The sequence below is a fragment of the Ostrinia furnacalis genome, unplaced genomic scaffold (assembly GCF_004193835.3).
Source record: "Ostrinia furnacalis isolate ACB-3 unplaced genomic scaffold, ASM419383v2 OfSCF2491, whole genome shotgun sequence".
NCBI lineage: Eukaryota > Metazoa > Arthropoda > Insecta > Lepidoptera > Crambidae > Ostrinia > Ostrinia furnacalis.
This window is the reverse complement of record NW_021132730.1, coordinates 234,323-248,958: the sequence shown is the minus strand read 5'-3', so window position 1 is coordinate 248,958 and position 14,636 is coordinate 234,323. Positions and strand designations below refer to the sequence as shown.

General features: G+C 37.6%; 2 protein-coding genes across 2 annotated transcripts; one reads left to right on the top strand and one right to left on the bottom strand.

Moving 5' to 3' along the window:
- The first annotated feature begins 18 nt into the window (after nt 1-18).
- LOC114355675 (para-nitrobenzyl esterase-like) lies at nt 19-4,340 on the top strand. Its single transcript, XM_028308640.1, has 3 exons — nt 19-337; nt 963-2,257; nt 3,253-4,340. The coding sequence occupies exons 1-3, from the start codon at nt 149-151 to the stop codon at nt 3,455-3,457; spliced, it is 1,689 nt and encodes a 562-aa protein (XP_028164441.1). The 5' UTR covers nt 19-148; the 3' UTR covers nt 3,458-4,340.
- A 6,389-nt stretch (nt 4,341-10,729) lies between these two features.
- Nucleotides 10,730-12,903, bottom strand: LOC114355761 (esterase B1-like). The gene is made up of 3 exons (XM_028308778.1): nt 12,705-12,903; nt 11,210-12,465; nt 10,730-10,979 (listed from the first exon to the last, which is right to left on the bottom strand). Exons 1-3 carry the CDS (start codon nt 12,891-12,893, stop codon nt 10,733-10,735), a joined length of 1,692 nt encoding a protein of 563 aa, XP_028164579.1. The 5' UTR covers nt 12,894-12,903; the 3' UTR covers nt 10,730-10,732.
- Nucleotides 12,904-14,636: the final 1,733 nt, after the last annotated feature.

The window sequence follows — 14,636 nt, the reverse complement described above, 5'->3', positions numbered from 1 at the left end:
TAAAACGCAAACTCACTCCGCATTTAGTGGCCAGCCGATACACTATCTTACTTTATCGTCTAGCGGCGACATGATGAATAAAATACAACGATAATATAATGATCGCGTTCTGTGTACGCTTGATCAGTTCGGTATCTGTAGTGACAGCATGCGGAGCGGTCTGGTGCTGTGTTTGTGCCTGTGTCTGGGCGCGCGGGGCGAGGGTGGCGAGCGCGAGGCGCGCCTGGTGCGCAGCCCGCAAGGCCCGGTCAAGGGCTACAAGGACCCCGGCGACAGCATATTCGTCTTTTACGGGATCCCCTATGCTACAGCGCCTACGGGAGCTGACAGATTTAAGGTATCTATCTACTTACAATATTCAACTCAACGCCTAGTTACATCCTTGACAGATATTAATTGTAATGAAAATACAAAAATAATTTTAGTCAAGTGTTTAGTAGTTAATAAGTTTACGAGTGGAAAACATTTTAAAAAATCCTAAACCCTAGATCTTTGTGCAGTTGCCGACTAATGATAGTGTGATAATCTGTCTAGACAATTCTTTATTACAGTTTGAAAATATAATAATTTTACATGAGATGAGCAGCTGCTTATTTTAACAATTGATAAATGTTTATCATCTAGTGTCATTTTATTTATTTGATATCTATAATTGATACACCTTTTTGAAGTACAATATTGCGTAAACAAGTGGTTGTTTGTAAAGGTAAAATAATTCAGTAAATTGAATGATTTATTGGTTTAAAGCAGGAAAAGATTCTAAATAACCTTAGTAGAGAAATCAGTAGCCCGTACACAACAACATAGTAAATGTCTTGTGTTATCGTCATGCGATAGATATGAAATGTAATTAAAGAAATTATAACATCTAAAGTAAAATAATCGAAGTAATATTATTTAACATAATTACCTATACAGTGTAGTACCAGTACCTTACACGTGCATTATATTATTTGTTACAGGCGCCTCTTCCTGCCTCAGCATGGTTAGACCCTTTGGAAGCCGTAGATGATACTATTATATGTCATCAAGCCACGCTTAATAATACTACGAGTATGTTCCCAAATAAGATCGAAAAAGAGAACTGTCTCGTGGCAAATGTTTTCGTCCCTGACACCGACCAAAAAAAACTACCAGTTGTGGTATATGTGCACGGAGGAGCATACCAACTCGGCTTTGGAAATCTGTTTCTACCCAAAAACTTAGCAAGAAGCAAGAAAGTCATTGTAGTAACATTCAACTATCGCCTCGGAGTTCACGGATTTCTTTGTTTAGGCACTGAAAAGGCACCAGGAAATGCTGGAATGAAAGATCAAGTAGCACTTTTACATTGGGTCAAAAAGAATATAGCAAGCTACGGGGGAAACCCAGAAGATATGACCATAGCAGGCTACAGTGCCGGCTCTTCAGCCGTCGATCTGTTAATGATTTCGCCCACTACAAGAGACTTATTCAATAAAGTAATTCCAGAAAGTGGATCTAACTTAGCCCCTTGGTCAGTTCAAATTGACCCCCTAGAAAATGCAAAAACCTTTGCTAGATCCATAGGCTTTGAAAATGTAGATGACGTGTACGCTTTGGAAGAGTTCTACACTACAGCGAGCTATGACGTGTTGACATCGGACCCCTTTTTTGACAGAACTGATTTTACTTTTGTGTTCTCACCATGTATAGAGCGTAATACGGAAGGTGCTTTCCTCACTGAGTCCCCATACAACATTTTAAAGAATGGCAACTATAGAAAAGTGCCATTACTTTACGGTTTTGCTGGAATGGAGGGTTTACTGCGAATTGATTTATTTGATTTGTGGAAAGATAAAATGAATGCGAATTTCTCTGCTTTTCTACCACAAGACTTACAATTTGAAAGTGAAGAAGAAAAAGCAACAGTGGTCCAAAAAATCAAGGAATTTTATTTCGGTAAAAAACCAGTCATTGGAGATGAAGAATCTGTATTATCTTACATAAATTTTATGTCAGATTTATATTTCACATATTCTACTTTAAGAGCTGTGAACATGCACGTAAAAGCAGGACATGACAAGATATTTTTGTATGAATACAATTTTGTTGAAGATTCTACGCCTGTCATACCCTATACCAAGGACCAGCGAGGAGCCAACCATTGTGCTCAAACTAGTGCTGTATTTGACGCACCTAATTGGCTAAGTCAGAAAGACGAGAGCAGTATCTCAGAGGATCTGAAAAACATGAAGAAAGTAATTAGAGAACTATGGCTTAACTTTATGACAACGGGGTAAGCTATCCTCAATTGAATTCCAAATTAACGCTCAGTATTTACTTAAACTACATAATTATTTTGCCTGTTCCCAGGAGTCCGGTGCNTAACAAAAGGCTTATTTAATAAAGTAATTCCAGAAAGTGGATCTAACTTGGCCAATTTTTCAGTTCAAGTTGATCCCCTAGAAAATGCAAAAACCTTTGCTAGATCCAAAGGCTTTGAAAACGTAAATGACGTGTACGTTTTGGAAGAGTTCTACACCACAGCGAGTTATGACGTGTTGACATCGGACCCCTTTCTTGACAGAACTGACTTCACTTTTGTGTTCTCACCATGTGTAGAGCGTAATACGGAAGGTGCTTTCCTTACTGAGTCCCCGTACAATATTTTAAAGAATGAAAACTATAGGAAAGTGCCATTACTGTACGGTTTTACTGGAATGGAGGGTTTAATGAAAATCCATTCATTTAACTTTTTGAAAGATAAAATGAATGAGAACTTCTCTGCTTTTCTACCGCAAGATTTACAGTTTAAAAGTGAAGATGAAAAAGCAGCAGTCATCAAAAAAATCAAAGAGTTTTATTTCGGTAATAAACCAGTCAGTGCAGATGAAGAATCGGTGTTGTCATACGTAGATTTTATCTCAGATTTATTTTTTACGTACCCTACTTTAAGAGCTGTGAACATGCACGTGAAAGCAGGACACGATGAAATATTTTTGTATGAATACAGTTTTGTGGAAGACTCTACGCCTATTGTAGCCTATACCAAGAACGTGCGAGGAGCAACTCATGGTGCTCAAAGCAAGGCTGTATTTGATGGAGAAGAAAATAATTGGCAAAGCAGTGACGAGAGCAATATCTCTGAAGAACTGAAAAACATGAAGAAAGTCATGAGAGAACTATGGCTCAACTTTATTACAACGGGGTAAGCTATCCTCAATTGAATTCCAAACATTTTAACGCTCAGTATTTAGGCTTAAACTACATAATTATTTTGCCTGTTCCCAGGAGTCCGGTGCCGGCGGGCTCCGCGCTGCCCGCGTGGCCGGCGGCGGGCGCGGGCGGCGCGCCGCACATGTCGCTGGCGCGCACGCTGCGGCTGCGCGGCGCGCTGCTGGAGGAGCGCGCGCGCTTCTGGGACGCCATCTACGAGCGCCACTACCGCGCGCCCGCGCCGCCGCCGCCGCCTCCTGCTAGGCATTCCGAACTTTAATTTGCTATGCTGTTTTTTTTTTATTTAAATTAACTTTATCAGACTTTACCTAAAACAGCACCACTTCCTGTCAGTGCTGCCATGACCTCGGCAAATGTATAGTTAATGCTCGACTGGCAGGATTTCTTCTTTGATTATATGTATTTAAATTTTTAGACGAGACATTTATTTTTTAACTTTCCTTGGATTTACATCCATACGACCGACATGTCAGTAGTTTTTGCACCAGAAAAAAAGCTTTCGCTAAAGCTTTCCTGGTTTTCACTGCAGTAACAGTTCCGATTTTTTTAAAACTTTACTTACTTATTTAGCGATGAAATCTCAATCGAGCGTGTGCAAATTAGGCAATGATCTGTAAAATTACTTTTAAACTTGCCACTTTTCAATTGCAGTGGAATAAACATTTTAACATTAAAAAAATATATTAAGTTAGTTTATAAGCCCAATTTATGAGTACACCAACAACATTGCATGTAACACTAAGTTTGGAAAACATCAGTTTGGTTTATGATCAGCGACAGTGCGAGAAGTAAGATAGAATGCCAGTTTAAGGTGCGAGGCTAAAACTTACGGTCAACATTTTTGTAGCAAATGAAAAAGCACATTAAGTAGGTACTTATTTTTAATAGCAAATGTGCTTATTAAGTACATAGAGATGATTCTATAATTTTCGTTTATGTTATTATGAAAATTTCGACCTTTCTTAAGCATTTGATGCGTCAATTTCGGTCAAGTTTTTCCTCTGGGACTTAAAGGACGAGTCAAGGACTTACCACGGAGTCACGTAAAAAATCAACGAGTATTCGACACGAGGCTTTTTCACGAAAAATCGTCCTCGAGAGATGCGACCCTCATCAAGGTGCGAAGGTCCTCGGGGAGTGATTATACTTAGAAGTAAGTAGAAACAATAAATATAAGAACACTTCCCACTAATATTTTGGTTTTATTATTGCACACGGTTCAACGGTCAGCGTTAAAACCGGCAAGTGCGAGTCGGAGTCACCAGTTTTGAATACCAGTACTATTTTTTTGTCTATGTTTCTTGTACGGGGGTAGGAGCCGGTATTATTTTTAGTTATTTATAGCAGCAACAGAAATCACTGCAAATTCTATAAAGATACATTGGTTTCAGCATATAGGGTGAGTGCACAACCAGCCTTTTATAAGTTAAAGTTATTTAGATGTAAGCAATTATCAACGGCACAAGTGGAAATGATCATTTTATTATCCCCATAATACCATACCATTCTCTACAGTTTGCTCTGCTGTAGAGACCGCTGTATTGTGTACGGGTACATAATAGATAAATGATATTTAATATGCCTCTACCGCCGCCCCGTCACCGGGCCTGACGTCCTGTCATAAGAATAGAGCTCCATAGACCGCTAATATCATAGAAATCACACTGATCGTAGATGCTCTTTAATGTTTTTGAAGAAAAACTAGAAATGTTTGAGTAGGTATAACTGCTATATTTTATTAATTAACTATAGAACAAACTACGAATACGAATTTAGCAAAACTTTTGTGGCGTATTTGTATATAGTACTCATAAAGGTACCCTAAATAAATAACCATGTAACTGCAACGTCAAATCAAAATCTGCTGTAGAGACTACAGTCAGCCTCAAATAGTTTGTAATACCCAAACTAGCCAATAACTTTGCAACACGTCTTTGTTACAATAAGACAACACATAGATCTATGTTATAAACTTTTTGGCCACTTTGGGTGTCACGCACGAAATACATACTTATTTGATGCTGACTGTACCTATTCCAAAGTTCAAACCTTGCGTAAAAATGCAATGCACTTCTGACTTCTGTGCAATCTCTCTTATTCACGAGCTCTACCTTTGCAAGACTGTTTCCTCGCAAACTGCACATTAAATATAGACAATCTATAACGATAGTGGTCTGTAATAGGGAAGCCAATATCGAGACGTGTTCCCGATACACAGCCCAATTTATTAACAGACCCCTTTCTGGGTGAGAAGACCCGTCTCTCGTATGTCATATTGAAAACAAACTTCACTACAAAGGTATACTATGAATCGGCGCCTAAAGTTGTTATTATAGTTCGATTTTCGTTGAGATATCCATCGTTATATGAAAAGTCTAGTCTTTAATACATAATATAAAATTTTGTCCATATTTTCCTTAGTCACGGCATCATATTATGTGAACAGCTGGTGGACCGATTTCTCTAATTCTTTTTTGTTGTGTTTTTAAGAAAAGGTTCTGTAAGAAAAATTATGAGAGTTGCGCGAAAAATAAATTGGCAAAACTGAACGGCTGTCGGGATAATAATACCTAGTTAAAATACGTACATAAATGTTACGTACCTATAAGTATTTTTAAAATATCATGGTTTACATTTACTCAATGACTTAGCCATATTTCTAACCAGTCCTTCCTATAGTTTATAAACAAAACATCTTTCAAGGCTTTTAAAGTCATTACAATGATGATATCATCATGTTTCTCGTATAATTGAGACAATTTCGGAATGACGACGTGTTATGTGCGTTGGTTGAGTCTGTTACATATTACCTTTTTGATGATAGCAGCGATAGCAATATCTAAATATAGCGTAAAACTTTTATATGATTACAAATTCAGTATCTACACTAATATTATAAAGAGGAAAACTTTGTTTGTTTGTTTGGTTGTAATGAATAGGCTCAAAAACTACTGAACCGTTTTTAAAAATTCTTTCACCATTCGAAAGCTACATTATCCACGAGTAACATAGGCTAAATTTTATTTTGGAAAAACATAGGGTCCAGGGGTCCACGCGCGCGAAGCCGCGGGCGGAAAGCTAGTTTTTTATAAACGTATTTTTAAATTGCATTGAACAGTACCATGGATGTATAAGTAATTTCATAGATCATCGCACCATTTGCACACGCTCGTTTTAAATTTCATCGCTGAATAAAGTTTTGGGAAAATCGGAACTATCGTGAAATACGCCGTGGAGTGCCATCAGGGCGCTTTAGCGAGAGCTTTCCGTGCCATTTCACGGCATAAATTTATCTGAAATTTCTGTTAAAATCTGCACCGTAATGTCGCCTAGAGACAGGGTGAATACGAGTTACAGTAATGATGGTTTGGTCAGAATACAGTCTGCTTTGTTTAAAATAGGTAATCTAAATCAATTGATTTAAATCTTTTTTTGGGTGATTTTACCTTTTGTTTCACAAGAATGTTGAGTTCCCACAGATACAGAGCTAACATCGATTTTTTTTTAAACGTTTCCATAGGCCTACTTAAGTTTTTGTGAACAAAACAAAACTCAGACAAAAGACTCATTGCTATTTAAAATAAAGAGTACCTAGGTAATTAAATGATATTCATAACAATCATTGAATACTGTTTGTAGTGTTTTAAAAACCAAACTAGTAAAGAGATTGTTTCATCTTAGCGGACAAGTTTGATCAAGCCCCTTGGACGAACTTTATGCCCGGTTCCCCAGATCCGGGTATCCGGATTACCGGGATAGACAAACTTAGATCAGGTTCCTGATGTACGGGCTGGAATGATAAACCAATTACTGAATCCCTTTACAATCCCGACAAATTTATTAACGCCACTTGATACCCTGAGTACTGTTACAGCTAATTTAATTAAGCTAAATGTAACTTTTCGTAATAGATTTGGCAAAGCCAGTTAATAAATATTTCAGCGGCTCCAGGAAAAACAACTTACCAGCAAATTCGTACGCATGGAAATCTTTGCTATACAAAAAACTCTTCAATGGAGATAAACAAAATCAAAATAAATTTTACATAGGTAAGTAACTGATTGTGACATTTTTTTTTTTCAGCCTTTTACAGGATCATTTTTCGTGAGTTCGTGTGATGGAAAGAATAATAAAACGAATTATGTATGTTGGTCGTTAAAAACAATGAATAAAGAATAATGTAATTGGAGGCAGGATTACAAGGCACAAATAAATACATGTACATTTAATTTTGATTAGTGAATTTAGGCATGTGCATAAAGTCATGGTTTTTAGGACTACCCTAACATAACGCGTTGAAGTCTTATGTTTTGTACCCATCGTCTACGAATTCTAGTAATTCTACGATATTCGTAGTCGATGGCGTTTTTTGTCTATCTTTTTAAAAACTCAAATGAATAAAACGTTAACTATCACAACTTCAGTAATACATCGCACAGATGCCCGTGTCTGTACTGTGGATGCGTCGAACAAAACTGCTGAACGAGCATTGAAACTCACTCGAAAAGCTTTTTAGTTGTTCCGGTTTAAAAAACAGTTTAGTTGAGTTGGAAATAGGCACGGGATGTGCTGACAATATGAGCGCGCCGAATTTCATCCTCGCTAAGGTAAGACTGCATGCCTTTATACCTAGAGTTATTAGTGAGTAAATATCTTCTGTTTTTTAACTTAACGGACAAATAGGTTGATTAAGTCTTCCTACCATTAATTAATCTGTCATCAATCCATATCTTATTGGTGTGTCACAGTGGGGCATAATGGATTCGACTAGCTCCTGTCTGATGTCATCTTCGTGTGTAATCATCAATTATGTTAATTAAATTACTTCTACAATAGGTCCTACCTACCTATGTCCAGCAAGGGACGCGACGTCCTATGGCTGAATGGCTATGACGATGATGATGACCTATAAGAACAACTTACCTAAATTATAAAATTGGTTCAAAGACTGCTGTATATTTTGTAATCTAGGTAGAATTTTGCGTGTGAAAGCTCATAAATACCTACTGCTCGTAATAAATATAAGCTAACTGCCCAATTTGACCCTCATTAATCTGCTGACAATCTCAACTTTTGATCTTTGGATAGATTTTTGTCGAGTTGTCATACAAGCTGTACTCGCTTCCGCTCCTGCGCCGCTCGCACTAAAGACACGCTTTATAGAGAAGGAAAACAGAGCAAGAAACATTGGCAGAGCAAACGCACAAATTCCAATCAAACGCTGTTGCCTAGCTCTATTATATGAGATTGATGATGCCGCTTCCAGGGCTGCGTGGAACGTAAAACAATTTACAGTAGCTTTAATAGCTCTTTTGACTACTCTCGTTTTAAGATGCATATTTTAGTTTCCTTTAAATTCATATCATCATCATCGGCTGAAACGATGTGGGCCAGTTGAGAAGATTTTCACTATAGAATTTATCTTGTGCGAGTAAATACAATCTAATTCAATGAAGAAACACCAACCACAGGGTAAAAATAAGCCTTATTATAATAATTTTAGAGGGCTAAGTGTGTGTTTACTCAAACGTCCTCACTAGTGAGCGCGTAAAAAAATGACAAGCGCCCCTAGCGGAAACGTTCAAGAACTAAAATTTTCATTTTTTTTTAACTCGCTCACTAGTGAGGACTTTTGATGTAAACTCACACTCAGCCCACAGAATAGAAAAAAGTTCGAGCAGCAGCCCTAGGGCGGCCGCGGCTGCATGTGACCGCCAGCGCTTTTCCAATTTTCCGCGTGTCCGCCGCATTCGTCACGCCCGCCGCTGACGCCTTAACGGATTGCCGCAATAACGCGTCCGGAACAATAGCAACGGTAAAAACTAGCTAACTAATGATTAAACAGCACGTCTTTTCCCAATATGAACGTATGGACATTCTATTATTTCGTGAAAAATCTTGAACTCATTCAGTACGACTAAATTACCATCTAACTCAACGGAGAAACATCAAATACAGGAAAAAATAAGTCTTTAAATTATTTCAGGATAGGAAAAAGTATGCGCAGCAGCCCTAGGGCGGCCGCGGCTGCATGTGACCGCCAGCGCTTTTCCAATTTTCCGCGTGTCCGCCGCATTCGTCACGCCCGCCGCTGACGCCGTAACGGATCGCCGCAATAACGCGTCCGGAACAATGGCAACGGTAAAAACTAGAAAACTTGTTAAAAAATCCCTGTTTTCCCAATATGAATTGAAGTTTAATATCTAGCTAGTAACTATTTCATGTAAAATATTAAACTCATCCAGTACGACTGAATTACAATCTAAATTCAACGAAAAAACACCAATTACAGGAAAAAATAAGCCTTTATAAACTACAAACTAGCTAACTAATGATTAAACAGCACGTCTTTTCCCAATATGAACGTATGGACATTCTATTATTCGTGAAAAATCTTGAACTCATTCAGTACGACTAAATTACCATCTAACTCAACGGAGAAACATCAAATACAGGAAAAAATAAGTCTTTAAATTATTTCAGGATAGGAAAAAGTATGCGCAGCAGCCCTAGGGCGGCCGCGGCTGCATGTGACCGCCAGCGCTTTTCCAATTTTCCGCGTGTCCGCCGCATTCGTCACGCCCGCCGCTGACGCCTTAACGGATTGCCGCAATAACGCGTCCGGAACAATAGCAACGGTAAAAACTAGCTAACTAATGATTAAACAGCACGTCTTTTCCCAATATGAACGTATGGACATTCTATTATTTCGTGAAAAATCTTGAACTCATTCAGTACGACTAAATTACCATCTAACTCAACGGAGAAACATCAAATACAGGAAAAAATAAGTCTTTAAATTATTTCAGGATAGGAAAAAGTATGCGCAGCAGACTTAGACTTATTCTATACATACTCATATTTACAATGTCCTAAAACTTAAAATACTTATAAATAACAGAGTACGTTTTAGAGCGATTACGTACGGCTTACGAATTTGAGGAAAACAGTGGGTCCTAAATTCCGAAGAAAGCAGTAATATTAGTATTCAAATAAGAGCAATGCGTAATCGCTCTTAATTTAGACTCTTTTTCAACAAACTACTTTAGTATCTAACATACAATAAATAATACCTAAAATCTAAACTTGCTTTAAAACTGTGATATCTAATCTTGACCCCACGTCGACAATGAGTAAGCATTGGTGGGATTACTGTATTACTGAAGTCAGCTTAGAGCTTGCCGGATAATCAGCTTGTCTTAACTTTGATAGATTGATTTGGAAAACCTTGTGTCATTAATGTTCTGATAAAATACCTTTAATTGATAAAATAATGAAATAATAAATACGCACGCTCTTATAAAGAAAATTGAGTTACGCAACTGTCGTTCTATACTTTGTTGTTGATAAATGTTTTTAAAGCTCTTTTATAGTAAATAGGTACGAGTTCGAGTGTATGCTATTTGCGCAGCTGCGTAATATTGAATTCCTAAATTATAAATTATCAGATATTATTATCTTTGGCCAAATCTCATCGTCATTTGCCTTTTAAGATAATAATATTAGCCTGTTGTTTTTGTAACTGCATATTCCATTACATAATAAAGATGACTACTGAGTACAGGATCCATAGAGAGCTGACCATTCTGGTGATAGAGGCAGTGTTACCAGGAGAAATGGGTGTACGGTAGTGCTGGTCATATATGCTGTCCCAGAGCTCAGCACGCTCCTGGTTGAGTGGCCCCCTGAGGGTCACGTTGACTCCCAAGTAGACGTGTGGGGCCCTGGTCGCGTCAGCATGGCTCCACGGAGGCAGTACTGAACCGGCAGCCACTGGGTTACTGGAAAATACGTTATAGTTTTGTGACTGATGTTAACCAACTTTAACAGTCTTTACTAATTTGAGTCGTAGCAGCTTTAGGTACGTGTTATTAGTAACACATTTGATGACTAAATGTACGTATTAAATAATATTCTTGATATTAACGTTAACAGAAAAACTACCAAATATCGCGACATCCAGAATTGTGCTGGCAAAAAGTAATGAATGAGTAGATCTACTCTAACTTACCCAGTCGTAACGAAGTCAATAAGCATACTCCTTAACACGGCTATCATGTCTCTATACTCTTGAGAGATATCAGTCTCATCGATGTCAAATATAGGAGTATACTGGTCACAGTGGTCCGGCCCGCGCTCATTTGTATGAGGTATAATCGGCGTATTCTCGTCATAGAAAGAATATTCATACAAATATGTTGGGCTATTATTATTACCTTTGGAATTCAGTCTGACTGACCGCAGCATAGAATATGCAAATAGCACATCCGAGAAATAATCAATGTAAGCCAATATGCTTCCTTCATTTATCGTCTGATTTCCAAAGTAAAATTCTCTAACTCTGCTCGCCACTTCTTCTTTTTCATCCTCCGAGCTAAATTCAAGATCAGCCGGTAAGAAGTCTGAAAACTTGGCGTCCATCAAATGTCTCCATATCTCAAAATTACCCAATCGTATTAGACCTTCTTTTTCAGCAAACCCATACAGTAATGGCATACTTTTGTGTTCGCCTTTGTTCAATATATTCACAGGAGCATCTTCAAGAAATCTTTCAACACCAATATCTTTTTCAACGCACGGAGCGAATATCACATTTGAATCCGGTCGGGTAGAAATTAGCTCCGGTCTAGATAGTAATGTTAGGAGAGGCGCAGTTTTGTAAAATTCACCAAGCGCAGCGATATCCTCAACATTCTCGAAACCCAAAGCACTTGCATAGAACTTTGCATTTGCCACTGGATCAAGTTGAATGCCGAATGAGCCGGCATTACCACCGCTAGCTGGCATGGCTTTACTCATCAGATCATCAGTGGTACTTGAAAGTCTTAAAAGATCAACTGAAGCACCGCCGGCACTGCAGCCAACGACAGTGACATCATCAGGGTTTCCACCGAAAGCGGCAATGTTCGCTTTCACCCACCGTAAAAGAGCGACTTGGTCTTTCATTCCAGCGTTACCGGGTGCATCTTCTGTGCCCAAACATAAAAATCCATGCGCTCCGAGTCGATAATTAAAGTTGACTGCAATCAGTCTCTTAGTATTGACCAGGCTAACAGGTTTATCGAGATCTCCATAGCCTATCTGAAAAGCTCCTCCATGAACTGCAACCAACACAGGAAGGTTGGTCGCTTCTGTGTCAGGGACATATATGTTTGCAATGAGACAGTCTTCTGTGATATTTCTATCCAAAAATAATAGTTGAGGACAAGTAATACGATTGTCTTTGGCTTCGAAAGGCTCGGTCCATGTTGGTGGTGGCAGGGGTGCCTAAAATATGGAGAAATATTAAAAATTATATCTGAGTATTCAACGCCAAATTCCTAATAATAAAATGTTATATATTCGTACTTCGTTATAATTAAATCGTAATTAAGTCAACTCTAGCAATAACTCAATTTAGCATTTTAAGTCTTACCTGTAAACATAGTGTAAATATGTGGAAATTATTCTCGATTTTTTAATTAAGCATGTTACATAATTTCTACGTATTTATTTTCTTAGCTTACCTTGAATTTGTCGGTTCCCGTAGGTGCGGTAGCGTATGGAATGCCATTAAATGCGAACACATCAGTATCGGGAACCTTGTAGCCTATGACTGGCCCTTGGGTGATGTCCACCCTCAGCTCAGTGGACTGAGCTTCGATCCTCAGGAACGCGGTCGCGCACACCAGCAACGCACCCCACGGAGCTATCATTGTTATTGCATTAAAATAATCCCAATAAGACTTTATTACTTAAATATAGAGTGACAATCACCTAATTACAAAAAACTAGCTATGCCCGCGACTGCGTACGCGTGAAAATTGGCTGAATAATTTTCCCGTTTTTGCAAAATTTTCTCCTATTGGTAGCGTGATGTTATCGTTAAAATTGACATTTTTTTTCTAATCAAACCAGTTAGTTTCCGAGATTAGTGTGTTCAAACAAACAAACAATGTAAGTTGACTTTTTTTATACATTAGTAAGTACTTAGGTTAACTTATCTCAGTAATAATTCCGGATCAACCACCAACAGCGCTATCGTATTAATCGAATGTTTCTTCATACTTTATTCAACTTGTTTGTTCAGTTTTTCACTTTTTATAAGAGGAAAAATATAAGATAAACATTTTAATGGATTTTATTACATTGAGTCGGCCGTTTGGTGTAGTGGTTCGAAACGGACTACTATTCCGGAGGTTGCGGGTTCGATTCCTACACAGTACAAACATTTGTGTGCATGAACATATTTGTTTGTATTGGACTGGGTGTTTTCTATGTATAATATGTATGTATTTACAAAAAAAAAGTATTTAAGTATGTTTATATCCGTTGTCTAGTACCCATAGTACAAGCTTTGCTTAGTTTGGGACTAGAAGTGCAGTGTAAAATGTCCAAGGATATTTATTTATTTATTTATTTATTTATGATTGAGTGCTATTTTATGAATTAGTAGCTAAATAGACTAATATTTCCTAAGTAATTAGCTCTAAGTATTAATGTGCATCACTGAGTTATTCTTTACATTCATGTAACATAACTATTTATTAATACCTAGGTAGAATATCATTTTTAACCGACTTCAAAAAAGGAGGAGGTTATATGTTCGACTGTATGTATTTTTTTTTCTATGTATGTTCACCGATTACTCCGTCAATTGTGGACCGATTTTCAAAATTCTTTTTTTGTTCGATAGGGTACACTTCTGAGGTGGTCCCATTGTCACCAAGTAAGGATCTGATGATGGGATCCTAGGGAAATCGAGGGCAACCCTCAAATTTTATAGGCACGTATATCGTTTTTCAAACTTTTTCTTAATTTATTCAAGTATTTGCTCCTGGAAATCATCATCTAATATTGATGAGCTGATGATAGAAGGTAAAACTCCTTAATACTTAGGAATTGGAAGATAATTCTTTTAATTTTATAGATAAGTATAGTTTCTAAAGTTATTCAAGTGTTTACATCAGATATTCATCATCATGATGAACTGGTCATGGTAGGTACAACTCCTTAATGCTTAGGAGTTGGAGGATGATTCTTTAAATATTATAGGTACAAATAGACCAACAGTTGTATTCTTTCATGTTTTTAAGGTGGGCTGACGGTTTAAGGTCTTTTTAGGTTTCCTATATGGTAACCTGTATTTTGTAGGGAATATTATTTTACACTAGACATGAAGAATATGGTCTCAATGTACTGCCTACCTTCAGTGGTAACATCAAGGTAATAATTAGTTAACTAAAAAGCAAGAAATAAGTAAAATTTTATTAAAAAAAATAAAACCGACTCCAAAAAACTTAGGTACACTAAAAAGTAGAAAAATAATTACTAATTACCTACTTATTTATTAGGACGAATTAATATTTATGTAGGTATACCATGATTGATACTTTTGGAGTCGGTGCAGGCAAACTTTACATGTTTCATAATCTTGGCACCGACTCCAGAAGTATCAA